Genomic DNA, 16,083 nt, shown 5'->3' on the forward strand with positions numbered 1-16,083 from the left:
TACAGTTGCTTTTTCACCCTCCTTTTCAGGAAAGCATTTATTGCCCAAAGGAAGGTTTACTCATCTTAATTTACAAATTAAGTAGAGAGAGGGAAGGAGCTGGGACTGAAATGTGAAGTTCTGATGTGGATGCACTGGACTACAGTTGACCCCTCAACACGGGTTTGACCTGTACGGGTCCACTTATGTGCATATTTTTTTTCAATAAATACAGTCCTGTGCAATCACCGGTTGGTTGAATCCTCGGATGCATAACTGCAGATATGGAGGGCCGGCTCTGGGACATGAGCATCCTCAGATTTTGGTCCGCAGTGGGTCCTGGAACAAATCCCCCGCAGATACCAAGGGACAACTGTATTTTGTGGGCGCTGCTATTTTAATAGGAGAGTAACTGGAAGGTGAGAGGTCTAGAAACCATATCCTATCATCTTAGGTGCTCTTGGATCAAGTGTGTAATCTGGGGAGAACGAGTGTCATGTGGAAAAAGAAGTAGACTTCTTTCCTGTTCTAAAGAACAGGTTATAGGGTGATGGTTATTCTTTCCTTATAAGGAAGACTCTCCTAACAAATGATACTTTCCAATAATGGAGAAGGCCTTCCTGAAGAGTAGTAGAGAGTAGTAGTAAATTCTCAATCACTGAAGTGTTAAGGAGAGATTATATCAGCAGTATGTTTTAGAAGAGATTCCATCATTGGTATAGAAGTTGGACTAAGTGATTTCTAAAGTCCCTTCCTATTTTTAGATTCTCTTCTAAGCAGTTTTGACCTACAACTAATGAGCTGACTAGCCTTTGGTTGGACCACAAGTATGGCCTACAGTGACCTGATTCCAGCTCTGTCACTGATCCTAGGGTCAAACTTCTATCCAGCAATGTGCCTAATCCTGAGGGGAAGCAGGATGTGGCTGTTGGTTATAGAGGGAAAGATGGCTTAGACCCAGATCCCAAATGCTTGGCCAACTGTGTCCTGCTGCCATAGGTTTTCAAGGTCTATATGCAGAGGAGACTCAGCGCAGAGTTACTTTGTTTATAACTCTAAGGCTTTTTGCATCTGAATCCACGTGTGGAAGCCCTGTTGCTGGTGACCTGGGTTAGACTATGTGGGGCTGCAGGGAAACCTTTTGCTCTTGTACAGGCCCAACCTTGACCAGACACAGCCCAGGTCCTCCTTGGCAACTTCTCCTTTTACTTAAGTCCTGATTTTTCCTGCGAACTCTTACCATTCTAGTATGGTGAAGGGGCAGAGAAAGTCAAACCCAAAGGAAAGAGAGTGGTTTTCCTTCTCTAAAGCCGAGAGCAGACTTTCTAATACTGAGTAATATATATCCCTCCTTTAAAGGCAAAAAAAACCTCTCACAGATCAGTGTTGACCTTTTTTTCACTTTACTGTAATTTAAATGCATATGAACATAAAGTATAAACTTCTTATAGTTTTTATATGAAAACCAAAACAAATTTACAATGAAAGTATAAAGCTATAAAAGCAGTACATTTTCAATTCAAATAGGAATTTAGTGAGAAGGTGATATTTTGCTCAAATGGAATCACAGTAAACTTCCTAACAGATCTGCAGAACTTCTGTCCTCGCTTGCTATTTTACTTGCTTCAAGCACCATCCTGTCTCTGCCAAGAAAGATAACTGAAACCTGCTGACAATGCTGGTAATGCATTTAATCCTGCTGGGATTTATCAACCCATGTCCCTAACAATCCCATACGGATGTGGTGTGTGTCAAGCTGCCAGCTCCCATTGGCCGCGATGCCCCGGAAAGATTTTAAAAACGTCAGCTTTATGTGTTCCCCGAAGCTTTGAAAGAACTCACAAATAAAATTGCCTAGGCTTGGCACTTTTTTGAGGAGTACTTTTTTCCCTACAACAGTCTTTGTTTCTTCCTCCTCTCCTCTTCTTCTTGATTCACTCTTGATCATTTATATTCAATATTTTGCTAAAAAATTAACCATCCAGATTTTCAAACTTATTTGCACAGGAATTCGTGAATCATGCTCATAATCCTTTTACTTATTTCCTCTTTTGCTATAGTTGTTTTCTTTCTCATTTTTGATTTTGTGTATGAATGGTGTCTCTTGGTTTTTTAAAAAATAGGTTAACGAGCAGCTTCTAATTTTTACTTTATTAAAATTTATTATGTTCTGTTTTTCTAAAGTTTGTTTTGTTCTTTTTCCATCTTCTTCAAATGTATTTGTTTTCTTTCTTGCTTGTTAATGAACATGTTTATAACTAGTAGAAAAATTCCTTGAAGTAAGTAGACTCCAGGCCAGTCCCCAAAGACTTTAAAATATAGCATTATCATTGTTATTTTTTCTAATTCTGTTTCGAGTCAAGAGGAGTGTCATTGAGGATTTTATTCATACTTTTGTTAATTTCTAGTTTTTATACACTTGGTTGGAAAATGAGATCTGTGCTCTTCCTGTTGTTATTTGCATATTTTTATTGAATTTATTATTGTAGTTTGGCTCATCCTTTGTGTAAAAACTTTTTTGAGAAAGTTGATGTTGGTTTGATATTTTGAACCAGTTTGAAAGTTTCTTGTCATATTTTAGATTTATTCAACTTTCATGTCTAGTCTGTTTCACTGCTAGTAGTTACTTCTACATTTTTAAAAGCAAACTTAGAACCTTATTTATAAATGTTTAAACCTCAATAATAAAATATGGTCATTGACTTCTTTCATTGAAAGATGAGGAACTTAGGTTATTATATTTCCTGCCAACTCCTTGTTTTTCATAATAAGCTCTGAGAATTTTATCTAGGTCTGCTATGCTGTATTTCATCTCTTCTAGGACTCACATGTTTTCACATTACCATCTCTGAAATTGGGGTGTGTTAAGCAATGGCATGTTAATATAGCTGCTGCCTCCTGGCAGTAATGAAGTTGTCTTTGCTTGCACATGCAGGCATTTGGCACGGGCATACAACTTCTTGATGTTTCAGTCAACAAACCACTTAAAGACCATTTGAGGAGAGGATAAGAGTTCTGGTTGTTGTCTGAAAATCTTTCATTGGTACCTCCTGGTAAGATCAAGAACGTGCCAGCATCAAATTTTACAGAATAAGTGTCAATAGCTTGGAAGAAGACCCTGGAGACAGCAGAGAAACTCTCTTAAAATGCTTCATCATCATCACGTCTCCCAGTGGTGCAGGGAACTATCTGCCTGGAAAACCTCAGACATCTACGACTCTGCGTCAAAAAGTGATTCAAGAGATTCTGGCTCAAAATGTGAAGATATTCTAAAAATAGCTTAATTTATTTAACTTATAGTTTCCCTTTTTATGTAATCAGAAAATGCTACATGATAAATGCAAAGTCTTTAAAAGCTCTTTAAAAAGAGATATAAAATGAAAATTCTAAATGACAAGAAAGTAATATGTTTAATTGACTGTTTGTTAGCAGGACATGAAATAGTGGTGTCTCTTAGATTTGATGTTGTCATGGATATGATGAAATTTGGAAGTTCTTTTTTTTTCGGTAAGCGGACCTCTCACTGCTGTGGTCTCTCCCGTTGCGGAGCACAGGCTCCGGACGCGCAGGCTCAGTGGCCATGGCTCACGGGCCCAGCCGCTCCGCGGCATGTGGGATCTTCCTGGACTGGGGCACGAACCCGTGTCCCCTGCATCGGCAGGCGGACTCTCAACCACTGCGCCACCAGGGAAGCCCTGGAAGTTCTTTTTAAAATGTTTTATTATGCACCTTTTCCTTCAAGAATTAATAGTTTGCCTTTTAGTTTGTAATCCCAATTATCACAGCTAATTAAACTTTATTCGTTCATGACATAATTTGTTTATTCATAACTTTAAATGCCAGTTCATCTCTCAGCTGGGAGCTGTCTTAAAATAGATTTTTCTCTTCCGGAAGTGTTTTCGACTGATACACTTCCTGAGGTTTTAATATTTTTTGGTGTCTAATAACTACTAACTGCAGGTTTTTTCGAGTCATATTATTGTTCAGAGGTTTTGCATTTTTATTACTTTCTATAGCTATTTAATATAATATAAATAATGGCTTGTCTGAAAAATAATTCTTAAGTCATCTTTTTTTTCCATTTAGAAATCTCCTTTTTTATCATTTAGCGTTGCCGAAAAGTTGTTTCCCTGCTCTATTACATATGTACGTATGTATGTGTATATGTATGTCTAGGTGTGTGTGTATGCGTATATGCACATATATATATATATATATATATATATATATATATATGTTTTTTTCCCCCATTTTTGTAGGTGAGCTGATTTCTAAGCCTGGGTGCATGGATGCCTCTGTACAGATCTTTTCTTTAAGATTTCTGTGTACTCATCTTTAAACAAAATTTTAATCAGTCCCAGTATTTCCCACAAAATGGTGTAGGTGAAATCTCCCTTACCCAATTGCTCTTTACCTGGACCCTGAACGGCATCTTTGAAGTTGTGTTAAAGCTAGAAGGTGTTTTAAGAAGGTGGAAGGGAAGCAGGACCATAGAAAATTGCAACGAGGTAACTTTCTGGGTGTGTACTTTTCCTCTATCTCTGTTGAAATGCCTGCTTTAAGTGCCAGTTCCATAGAGATAGGGGTAGTACTGTCTCCTGTTGTGAGGAGAGGGTATCACTTGACTTTTAGTTTGTTCCTCTGTTTGAGACTGAGCCCCCTGCTTTGATGAGAAGTCAGGCTAAGTGAAGTGCCTTGAAAGCAGCACACACTTTCTCTACAACTGTGAAATTTGCTACTAGAATGTTTCTATTGTATACTTATATATAATTATATAATATTTGTATATATTCTTACATTTAATATGTTACAGACACTTAACATATTGTATAAAATATTTTAACATTTCATATTCTGTAAGGTTTTTTATGTAAAATTTATACACACTGCCCTGCTGCAAAGATTTCCCACGTTCATATATTTGAAAGGACTCACCAGACTCCACAGAGGACAGTCACATAAGACTTTTATTTAAGGCGAAGGACATGGTGCCGCAAGAAAAGGAGAGTGTAAACACTGGGGTTCCAAGAGAGCCGAAGCCTGAGCTCCCCAGGGTCCTTATTACACAGAGACCGCACTGTCTCCACTGTCTCCAGCTGGAGCTACCAAGATCTGTGGGAGGAATCTTGACTTTGGGAGAGCTCAAAGTAGAATTTCCCAGGCTTTTCATGGCCTCTCTAGCCAGCTAATCAGTCAGGTTTTCGTAATCTATTAGGCCAGTTGGAAACCATCATTAAAGAAATTAACCCTGGGGATCCCCGGGGTAGTTTCAAACTTTAAACAGCACATCATAAATCCCACTGCCCTTAGTTTGACCAAGAGTCGAAAAAGATACCATCATGTCCCCAGAGATAGAGCTTTTCCAGTCTAGCTGTAAACCAACTCCATCCTGCATATATATATACCCTTATCTCCAAACCTCCTTCCTCCAATTAGGAAGTTAGGGGGAAAGAAGGGCAGGGCATAGCCGTGTCACTTAACTTTGGCCTCTCAGCTATAGCTGATCCTTGCCTGAGCAATAGACTACAAGTGTATTTCCTATCTTTCCTAGTGCTCAATTTCCCCAAGTTGGGGATAGTAAGTAGACACACATTACTCAAAGTTCATGCTTTGAGATTAAAGCTATTCCCTAGTTTCAATCTTGATGAAGTTTTCTTCCATAAATTCATGCTTATTGTTCATTTTAGTTTATTTCAGCAAGGGGGTAGTGTTTATGAATGAATTAATATTAGTGCCACCATCCTTTCATGGACATCTGGACAACTTCTTAAATCCGGGAGAGGTAAGAAGTTCCCAGGAGAAGAAGTACCTACACTGTGAGTATCCAAAAGCCATTGACTCTGGTGACAGTGGAGTCAATATGAGGTACTTGTTCAAATCATGTCGAGGCTGACAGGAAGAGCAATGTAATAATTCTAGTCTCCAGAAGATTGAAGAACTATCATCACTTATATCGCCCTGGTCCCTTCTTTATACCTCTCCTCCCCATCATTGATTATATATACTATCTTATAATTGACTGTGTACATGGCTGTTCTCTACTAATCTGTACTGGAAAATGTCAGTTTTGTATTACTGGTTTCTAGCAAAGTACATAGAAAATAATATAAATACAATAAATGTTGGAATCATCATATAACTTGAGCATAACCTGAAAATGAGTATCTTGGATTAAGACCTGGAATGACTAGATGGTTCTCTTCACACCTCAAGGCTTTCAGCCATTCTTGATCAAATCTTGCCAAATTTGGGTATATTCCTGCCTCTGCCTACCCTGTTCTAATTTGGCTTCTCTAAAGAGTATTCACAAAAAGAGGCGAGCCAAAGATAGAAAAGAGGACTAAAGGAGAAAAAAAGAATGATGGTGAAATCCACAGGAGGAATTTACTCTTTCTCTAACATTTTTGAGAAGGAAAGTGAGGCTTGCTTCCAGGGATTAGCAATCTTTCAGAAATGGTTTGCCAAGCTGTTCCCTATGGTCCTTCTTCAAGGATCTCCTTTTGTGCTGCAGATGTCCTTAGAAAGGGTGGTACCTTTAGCATGTCAGTTATACCTAATCAGTTGTAGTCATCTGTGAGCCAGAATGGTTCATGAGAGAGGGGCCAGGGAAAGGAGAAAAGGGAGAGAGGAAAGGGATGCTTATGGGGGAGGAGGAAAGCCAAAGAAAATGTTGCCCAGGGTCAGTTTTAGCTGTTTAAAATCACCCCACCCCTTCGCCCAGCCTCCTTGGCACATGTATCAACCCATGGAGTGGAGGGTGGAGGACCATCCTTTTGCTTTCTAGAAGGAAGTACTAATATTTAAGGTCTCTGAAGTCTGCCCAGGGACTGCCCAGTTTCCAAGCTTCAGGTGATGCATTTGGTCCCCAAATTAGGAAATTTGTTTTGAAGCACAAGCATATGCTGCAACACAAATTTCCTAATTTGGGGACCACATTAAGGGACTCCTTAAATGTTCAGGAAGCTCACAGTCCTTGCCAGCCTGAATCCCTTGGAAGCTCCAGCCTGGCTGTTAAGGTGATGATGAGGGTTTCTGTGTGTTAGAGGTGATGACCTCTTTAGATCACAGCCACAGCAGCAGTACTGTGCTGGGAAGAATTCAGTGAAGTTGCTTAATACCTTTCCCAATTCCCATAACAATTTGGAACTGGATTCTGAACTCTGAAGTCTGGGTTCTCTGAGAATTAACATTGATTGGATCATAGGAAATCTCTGAGCTTCTCTGAGCTTAGCATTCTACTCCCTAAAGACCAAGAAAGATTCATAAATGTCACAGAGTTAGAAGAAACTTAAATGTCTAGTCCCACTCTCTCATTTGGAGATAAGAAGCTGAGTCCCAGAGGTAAAGTGACTCATCTCAGGTCAGGGCAAGGACCAGTAGTTTTCCCAAGTCCAGTGGCCCTTTTAAAACACCCATCGAATTCTGTTACAACTTGCCCTTTGCGCTTCATCACCTTCTGTGTAAGTGCCTGACAATTAGCGTTTCTGAGAGTAATGTAAAGGCTTAACATTAATCTTTTGATTGTTAAGGCATCCATGTCAAAGAATCCGTCTCAAATAAACATGTTGCCAGCTACACAACTACCTAAAGATCCAGCAACCCCCATGCAGTTCCCCTATTGGAAAGCCCTGGGTAACCTACATAACTGACCCCTTGAGTGACCCTACTTTTCCCTTCATGTGCCTAAATTCCCACTCTTAGGTTTAAGTTCACCAATAAAAAGTAAACCCGTGAAACCCTAGGCACCTCACCCTCAACCCCAATACAGGCAGAGCCCCAGGTCTCTGCTCTCTACCTGCAGCCTTGCCGTGTGTATCCTCCAGGACCTGTGAATAATAAATCTTGTTTTTTACAGAGTTTTGTGATGGTTGATAAAATAAAATTCATATTTTATGGCAAGATGAAAAACACGTAAAATTCTTCTTTGCCTGTTTCGGCCTCCTCCCTCCCGTTTAGTGTGTATTATGCATTTGTACTAACCAGACCTCCTTAGGAGATAACCTTCCTTCCTAACCTCATAAGGGGCCACTATGACCCATGACCCACTACTCATTTTGTACATGTTGATCTGTAAACTGTCAAATGATGCATAACTATTTGTCTCAAAAAAAAGTATGTAACCGAGCTTTGACCTCTAATTGGTAGAACAAACCTCAGAGCTTTCTGAAAGACTGTCTCCCAAATTATAATCCTCAGGTTGGCTTGAATAAAAATTTCCATTTCTTTCTTAGATCTGCTATTGATTAATTTTTCATCAACATGGTTGTTGCTGAAGTGCACTTTGCGATCATAATAAGAACCACAAAGGCCAGTCCAGCCACAACATTGGTTCCTATGGGGAAATGTCTGTAATACAGGCCCAGGTGAGTGCCCCCGGGCATTCCTGGCTGATAGCATCACTATCGACAGGTTGAGGCCATCAGGAAGCACCACTCCGACCTTGATTCTTGAGTTCTTAATAACTAACAACGTGTAAAAAATGAAGAGGAAAGTCTGGCATTAGGGGCTTTGCACCAACTCTGAGAGGACTGAAGAGAAGTAGTTAGCATTTTAACTGAGCTTCACTTGGAGGTAAGAGCACTCACCAACCACACCCTTTGTCCACACCCACCAAACCATCAAGTACAGAGCAACCATGGAGCAGAAAGGATTCCTCAGCAGGGAAAGGGGAATTTGTGGTGGCACAGAAATGGACAGAGGTTCTTTTCAAGAGGCTTCTCCTTTTCTGGAATCTCCCTACAGTGCTGAGCACTGAGATCATCAATCAGGGTCAGCTGAGGCCATCATTCACCCTGGTCCTGAGCTATTTTTATCCTCAAGGCTCTAGGAGTTGAGAAGGTGTGAGCTTCGTTATTAACTATAATCCAGAAAATGAGACCAGTGGGCTCCACCGACTCTGCTGCGTCTGGGCCACCAGCCCCTGTAGCAGGCAGGAGAAGAATCTCTCTGCTGAATTAATATTCACCTTAGAGGGCTTCCCTAGTGGCACAGTGGTTGCGAGTCTGCCTGCCGATGCAGGGGACACAGGTTCGTGCCCTGGTCTGGGAAGATCCCACATGCCGCGGAGCGGCTGGGCCCATAAGCCATGGCCACTGAGCCTGCGCATCCGGAGCCTGTGCTCCGCGACGGGAGAGGCCACAACAGTGAGAGGCCCACGTAATGCAAAAACAAAAAAACAAAAACAAAACAAACAAACAAAAAAATATTCACCTTAGAGCCCTGGAATTTCTCTAGTAGAAACCAATTCTTGGAAATTCATGGAAGGGAATTATGACAACCAGCAACTTTGGTGAGGCTGTGTCCTTTACAGAGTTTTCCAGATTTTCCTAACTCAACTGGGTGCTTTTCTTTCTAAATACCATAAACTTTCTCAGAGACTATATTTTATTTATTTCTTACCTTTTGTTGTTGCTGTTTTGGGAAGGAAATGGTTTTATAGGAAAAAAACAATACTCAGATTTCAAACAACCTGATCTATACGCCTGGAAGACAGAGATTCAGGTTACCTAGTTCTCCAATCCTCCCATTTGGTGAGAATTACTCTGTATTTTTCCAGATTATAGAATTTACCAAAAACATCTTCCTCTGAATGTGTCCTTTTGCTGAGCTATGGCTTATACTACAGTCCCCCAAGTGATTATACACGACTTCTGCCTCCACTCATTAGAGGAAGGAGTCTTCAAATGCATTTGCTAATGATCATTTCAGTGTTCCTGAAACCAGAAGAATTCTTGAAAAAGTAATCTCAGGTTATGAAAAAGTGTTGTCTTTCTTTGGGTGTAGGAACTAAAACCTTATTCATATTATTCTATAAGTAAATTTTCTATTATCCCTACCTAGTTTCCTTGGGAGATGAAACTCCCTCATTATTATATTTCCTGAAATTGGACAATTTGTGGCCCTTAGAAATTGTCCTTATGTACTTTCAGAAACAATCATAAAGAAAACCATTCTTATTGGCAATTTTAAGCTGTGCTTCACTTTGGCAAAAATGTAAGAGCAACGCACATCAACCTGGTTCTTTCACCTTCACCCTTCAGGCAGCTGGTACAGATTGTTCTAGAAGGAGAGAGGAGGAAAGCTCTCCACCATGGGAGAGGGGTAGGGTGGGAGCATAGTTTATATAATAAGAAAACTGTGTTCTGAAGTCACTTGTACTTTCTGGACCTCAGTTACCTGTAAAACAGGTAAGAATGAATGGTCTTCATAGAGAAAAAGGGACAAAACAAGTGATTCCTCAGGTTCATTGAGGTACAAATTCCACTTTTACTATAATTATAACAAAGTTCAGATGATGTAAAGACAAACTCGTACAAATAGGCATAGATAAGTTAAACGCTAGTAGTATTCACATGTGGCTTGAATGCACTTATTAATATCTAGGCTCACTAGAGTTAACAACCAATTTCAAGACTATTTGGAGAATTAGTTGTTAATAACAGTGACAAAAAATAAGCATCCCCATTACTGATAGAGGCTGGCACTGTCTGGATGCTAAACGCTGGGGAATCTGATCACCTTAGGGCAAACTCATACATATTAGTTAATATTACTTGGTCTTTGCTGAAAAACAAAGAAAAGCAGGAAAGAAGGAAGGAAGGGAAAGAGGGAGGGAGGAAGGGAGAATATTTAGTTTATATGCCATATGTAAAAAATAAATGCTCTATTTCAAAGACAAGGATTATATTCTGCAATCCAGTTACAATTTTATCCACTGTTAATTTAGTAACATTTTCCTTTGAAAACAAAAAGAACCCCTAAAAATAATCTCCTTTGTAATTTTATTTTACAAGGTGCCAGTATGATAATGGGCCCATTAGGGAGTCAAATGTGAAGAGTCAAGGTTTCCCATGCTGGAAATTCCATGGTACCTGATAGAACTCTGAAAGTAGCACCTCTAGATGCAGAGCCAGATTCTGGTGGTGATTTAGAAGTTCCTTTTCCCTGAAAAGACACTAAAAGTTAACAGAAACAGGGCAGGAAGTGGCTATGATAACAAAGCTGAGTTTGGTACTTGCCCTGGCTTTGGTAGCCAATATCACCGGACTCCTGTAGTATCAAACTTCAGGAAAGAAATTCACAGGATAGAGCAGAGCTGTCTTAATCATTTTTAGACTAACATTTCAAAAAGGGTTAAGAAGCTATCTGCTCTGTCTGTTCCATCTGCTCAGATGTTCATCTGAAAATATCTGTGCTGTGATCTTTAATTTTCTTTAACAATCATGGTTTTCACTTACCAATTAATACTAAAAATACTAAAAAGAGAGGTATAAATACTTACGCTATAGAATACTGTATTCCCAATCACATCCACCATATTAAGAAAAGGAAAATATCCATTTTCAATAACATTATTCAGCACCAGATCCTCTCCAGTTAGACAAACAATTCTTTTAAACATCTTTATGATTTAAGGCTTCAGTAACAACTCAAGAGTAGGCAAAAGTTTGCTATTTATTTAATCTTGGAAGAACACTGAAAGAAAAAGGCAGGGAATGTAGGCAGTGTGGAAGAACTCTCCTTTACATAGCTGGCCACATGTGGCTTCAACAGCTGCAGGGGAAACTGGCTGGGGCTAAGGTTACATATTTCTGTTCAGTAAGGGTATCCATGGTGGTAGCTCTCATGATGACGGTAGTCATCCTGGTAACCATCCTGGTATCCTTGATGGTAACTATGGTAACCATAGCCTGCATACTCATCTTCTGGGCAGCGCATCCCCAGTGACTGCTGAATAGCCATTTCCTGTCTCCGGAGTTGCATCGAATCAATTAAATCGTACACAATCACCATGGACCACATTGGGGAAGGATACCAGGATTTCACATTTCCATCTTTTCCAACCAGAAGCATGGAGAAGTACTCTGGGCTCACTTGAAAATAGTTACGTATGTCTTTCACCAAATGGGCTGGTACGTCTTCTCGCTCCACAACAGAGCTCCCTGGAATAGGATTAGAAAAGTTGTTAGCAGATTGAAGAGGCAGCACTCAGGAAAGCATCAAAGTGAGAAGAAACCACTGTGAGAATAGAGAGAGGACCCAGGAGTCTCTTCTCTTCAGCTCAAAAATCCAATTAAAAAAGTTTGCTTGTTTTTTCTATTAGCAAAGAAATGTCCCTGCTGTTCTACAACATTATTAGTGTATCCAACTTCGGGGCACATAATGTCTCCTTATAGGAATGTTACAAAGTATAAAACCAGTCCCTTCATTTAATCCTGGCAAGATCAACTGCTTTAAAATTTGTCACTAACAAAGATTATATTGTTTATATTTCTAAATTTACTTCCAATTAGCTTAGTTTCTTCTTAGCGGTTACAGTTTTACTTTTGATGCTGTTGTTTTTATAACAAAACTCTTATTTCATTGTCAAAGGTGAAAAATACCAATTATCTAAGAGCCGGGAATATATTTAAACTATTCTCATTAGTGAAAAGAAGAAAGCGAAGGGAGAAGGGCACTGACACTTTCTGCGTATCTGCTCTGTCCAGCACTGTGCCAGGGATTTATCCACATTATCTCAGGTAAAGTGCTTGATCTTGGATGGAAGGACTGGGTTTACTTTCTGAAACTTTTAGTCACTGTCATTTTCTTTCAGCTTCTCTGAGCCTTTTAGTATATGTCCTCATCTGTTGCAAGGGAATCAGTGAGATATGACCTTTGTGCCTCATAAAACTATTTCGAGAATTAAATGAGATAACATAGATGAAAATGCTTTGTAAGCCAATAAAGCCCCATGCAGACAAAAAGGAATTACTTATTTCAGTTAAGAAAATGGATATTTTTGCTGTCACTTACGATTTTTTTGGTAAAAACAATATTAGTGCTTGTGCTCTCCTTCCCCTTCTTCTACATGCATCCTGTGTACACACACACACACACACACACACACACACACACACACACACCCCGGCAAACATGAAGAGGGAGGATTTTGTGACCTTTCTTCACCTGAGGGGTACACCCACTGCTTACATATAAATTAACATAATTTAACTGAACTTATCAGTAGTTTATACTGTTTTAAAGTAACACTTTACCATTAATCGGGAACAGTTCTAAAACTCCCCCTACTTCCTCTCCAACACCTAAAAGCTTCAGAACAGTTATGTGGCGCAGACCTAAGAGAAAAAAGAAAGCCGTAGAATCTGTAAGTTTTCTTTCACCTCCAAAGACTGGACGTCTGAGAATTAAAAATCTCTAAGTTTAAAAAGAATATAAAACATAACCTGATTAGGTAAAATAATTCATTTTTTTAAAGTTTTTTAATTAAAAATATATATTTAAATACTTATAACATCTTGAAAAAAGACTAATTGCAGATTTTGGGATTAACAACAGGGTCAGATGTGGTCTGGTTTTGTTTTGTTTTTGCAGATTGAAATAGGAGAATTTGCTTTTAAACTGTGATTCTCACTCTACTAAATGACAAAACAAAAATGAAGCCATCGGAACTTTAAAATATCTAAGATGATCTCAGCTGATTAGTGTTCTCGAAAAAAGTCATGCCTAAACAGCTTGCATGGATAATTTAATTTTCTCTCAAAGAAAAGACTACAGACCCTAGCCGTTGTGATTGTTTAAGAAATCATTCTGGCTTCCTCAAAGAAAAGTTTGTCAGTTTAAAGGGCAGGTTCTTAGCACTTTTTTAGAAGACTCAAAGGGGTAGCACAGCAGGCAGAGCTTGCTTCCCAGCCTCAGCTAAAGTTTCAGGAAAGGAAAGAAGGTCATGCCTTGGTAGCTTGTTGGAATTCTTTTGAAGATGAAGCGCATATGAAAAGATTCAGGAGAAAGAACACCGGAGGACAAGGAGGCTCTAGATTCATCCTATTCAGATTTCGTGGTTTTAGACAAAATCCGAGCCTAGTCATGGTAGCAACTTGGAACGAAATATGAATGTTGACGGTGTTGACTGTCCAGGGGAGAAAACTGAAAGCCACCATGGAGGGCTTTTTTTAAGGAAGAGTTGAAATCCAGGCAAAATGCTATTACAAAAAAATTTTGTGGCCTTTACTCTTCTCCCAGAGAAGTGAAGCATTTCTGTTCTACATGTTGTTGAGTCATATTTTCAAAAGGGAAGATCATGAATTTAATTATTCCTTAAAAACATGACTTGTTCACATTTCCTGTCTATTGCAAAAGTGTTTGACTTGGGCTCTGTGCAGAGATTCAAAATGAAACATCACCTAATAGCTGCTGCAAAGACATCTTTAGAAAATTAGCAAACCATGATTTTATTTATATTCTTATTGTGGAGGGTCATTAACTGCTCTAAAAACTTCTGTCTTACCCAGCACTGTTGGTGGCTATACATAATTTAAATTTTGCCTAAGAATACTGGCACAATCAAATCTTCTTTACATATATTGATACAAGTTCTTAAAGCATTAACCTTGTTAATAGGAGTATAAATAAAAATTCACAAATTTTCTAATTGTTTTTACTGTTATGAGCTCATTTTCTGCCTTCTTTTGAGTTATTATTTCACATCTTAAAATTGAAATGTATTTATAATGTCAGGTACTGGGTCATAGCAAGGGCCCAGGCTCTGGTAATGTTTTACAAGACTTATGCCACCACACCACCTTTTATAAATCTTCCTAATAGAAGTATCAAAATAATAAAGATTCATCTATGTTCCAATTATGAATTTTTTAATCTGTGGCCCCCTAGCTACTCTTCCCCCCTCTAATGACTCTCTCAAAATTCTTCCTCTGCAGAGGTGTATTTTACATGAGACTTCAGTTGTGATTTCCACTTTTGAAATTGCCATTATCTCTTTGGTTCAAAACAGAACTTAGTAATAAGTTCTCTGTATTATGCATTTCCTTTCCTTTCTATATGTCCATATTCAAAATGATACTAGCTCTTTCTGACCACTAGGATAATGATGTTTGGTAAAGAAAGCATACATTAGTTTTCAAAACACTGAGCAATTTACTGCAAATAATGATAGTAATAATAAACTGCATTTCTCTTTGACCTGCTTGTCTTAAAGCATAAGGTTCTGTTTAACAGATCTTGCTGTCTTCCTGGTGCCCAGTTATAGATCAAAATCCTTTCTAAGGGAATGGCAATATAGTACAGTGTGCTTCAATTCGTTCATTAATTCCCAAAGCCATTCCTGTTTTACAAAAGATATTTAATCTGTGGAGAAGTACACCATGTTGGTACCTAATTATTACGTAAGAAAATGATAATACCTGAGTTTTATGATCTTGAGACAAGTTTTTAAAAAGTAAACAAGAAGACAACATAATAGAGATCACTTAAAGGAAAGCAGCAGGTATTTTCAAACACTTTAATGAAGAACCTGAGAGGGCAGAATATTGAGAAAAAAGAAAAAAGAAAAATAGACCCCAGTTGACTAAGATTTCAGTCTGAAAGCAACTTTATCCTCAGTATAACTGAGTAAGTGTCTAGGAATCTACAGTTTGGACTGGGGAATATTTGGATGACCTAATGTTCCATTTTAGAACAGACCAGGAAGAGAGTGGTATGGGAAAGCAGTGATGCTTTAAGACAAGCAGGTCAGTGAGGCTTCCCACTCACCAAAATTGCATGCCTGACCACTGAGGGCAGAGAGCTGCTGTGAATAGGCCCAGTCTTCATCATTAGGTGCTGAGATCACTAGCAACCGCCTCCTCCATCGGAACCTGGAAAAGAAGCAGAAGGCCACAACTGCTGCTTCAAACAATAGAGGCCAGTGTGAAAACGCAGAGGAACTTTGGCTGTCTTTTTTTTCCTGCGCCCAGAATAAAAAACAGTGACCCTTACAAATATTTCATAGCTCCTCAAAGCCTAATATTAAACGGTATTACCACATTTCTTGCACGTTTTCTTTTGTAACTTCACAGTCTGCCATACTGTGACATTTGCGTGATGTGTCAGGCATGAATCTGGTCATCAGGCATGAGTCTGGTCCCCATGCCTGATGAGGTCACTTAGGGAGAGACAAAGCTCTCAGATATAATGAAAACTAGCTGATATTGTATGTTAACTTGTAGCAACAGAAATAAGGGAATCAGAAAATAACTGAAGAAAACTCAGGTTCTGGGGCTTCCCTGGTGGCGCAGTGGTTGAGAGTCCGCCTGCCGATGCAGGAGA

The 16,083-nt window shown here is 39.1% G+C and overlaps 1 protein-coding gene across 1 annotated transcript in view; it reads right to left on the reverse strand.

Annotated features, from left to right (window-relative positions):
- Positions 1-11,412: 11,412 nt before the first annotated feature.
- Positions 11,413-16,083, reverse strand: part of CCDC80 (coiled-coil domain containing 80) — a 34,039-nt gene continuing 29,368 nt past the window's right edge. Inside the window, exons 6-8 of the mRNA XM_027104709.1 lie at positions 15,529-15,632; positions 13,017-13,097; positions 11,413-11,921 (exon numbers count right to left, since the gene is read on the reverse strand). Coding sequence (XP_026960510.1) covers positions 11,575-11,921; positions 13,017-13,097; positions 15,529-15,632 — 532 coding nt within the window. The 3' untranslated portion in view covers positions 11,413-11,574. The remainder of the gene's footprint in view (positions 11,922-13,016; positions 13,098-15,528; positions 15,633-16,083) is intronic.

This window comes from Aethalodelphis obliquidens, unplaced genomic scaffold (genome assembly GCF_003676395.1).
Source record: "Aethalodelphis obliquidens isolate GAN/ISIS:26980383/991018 unplaced genomic scaffold, ASM367639v1 scaffold1, whole genome shotgun sequence".
Taxonomy (NCBI): Eukaryota; Metazoa; Chordata; class Mammalia; order Artiodactyla; family Delphinidae; genus Aethalodelphis; species Aethalodelphis obliquidens.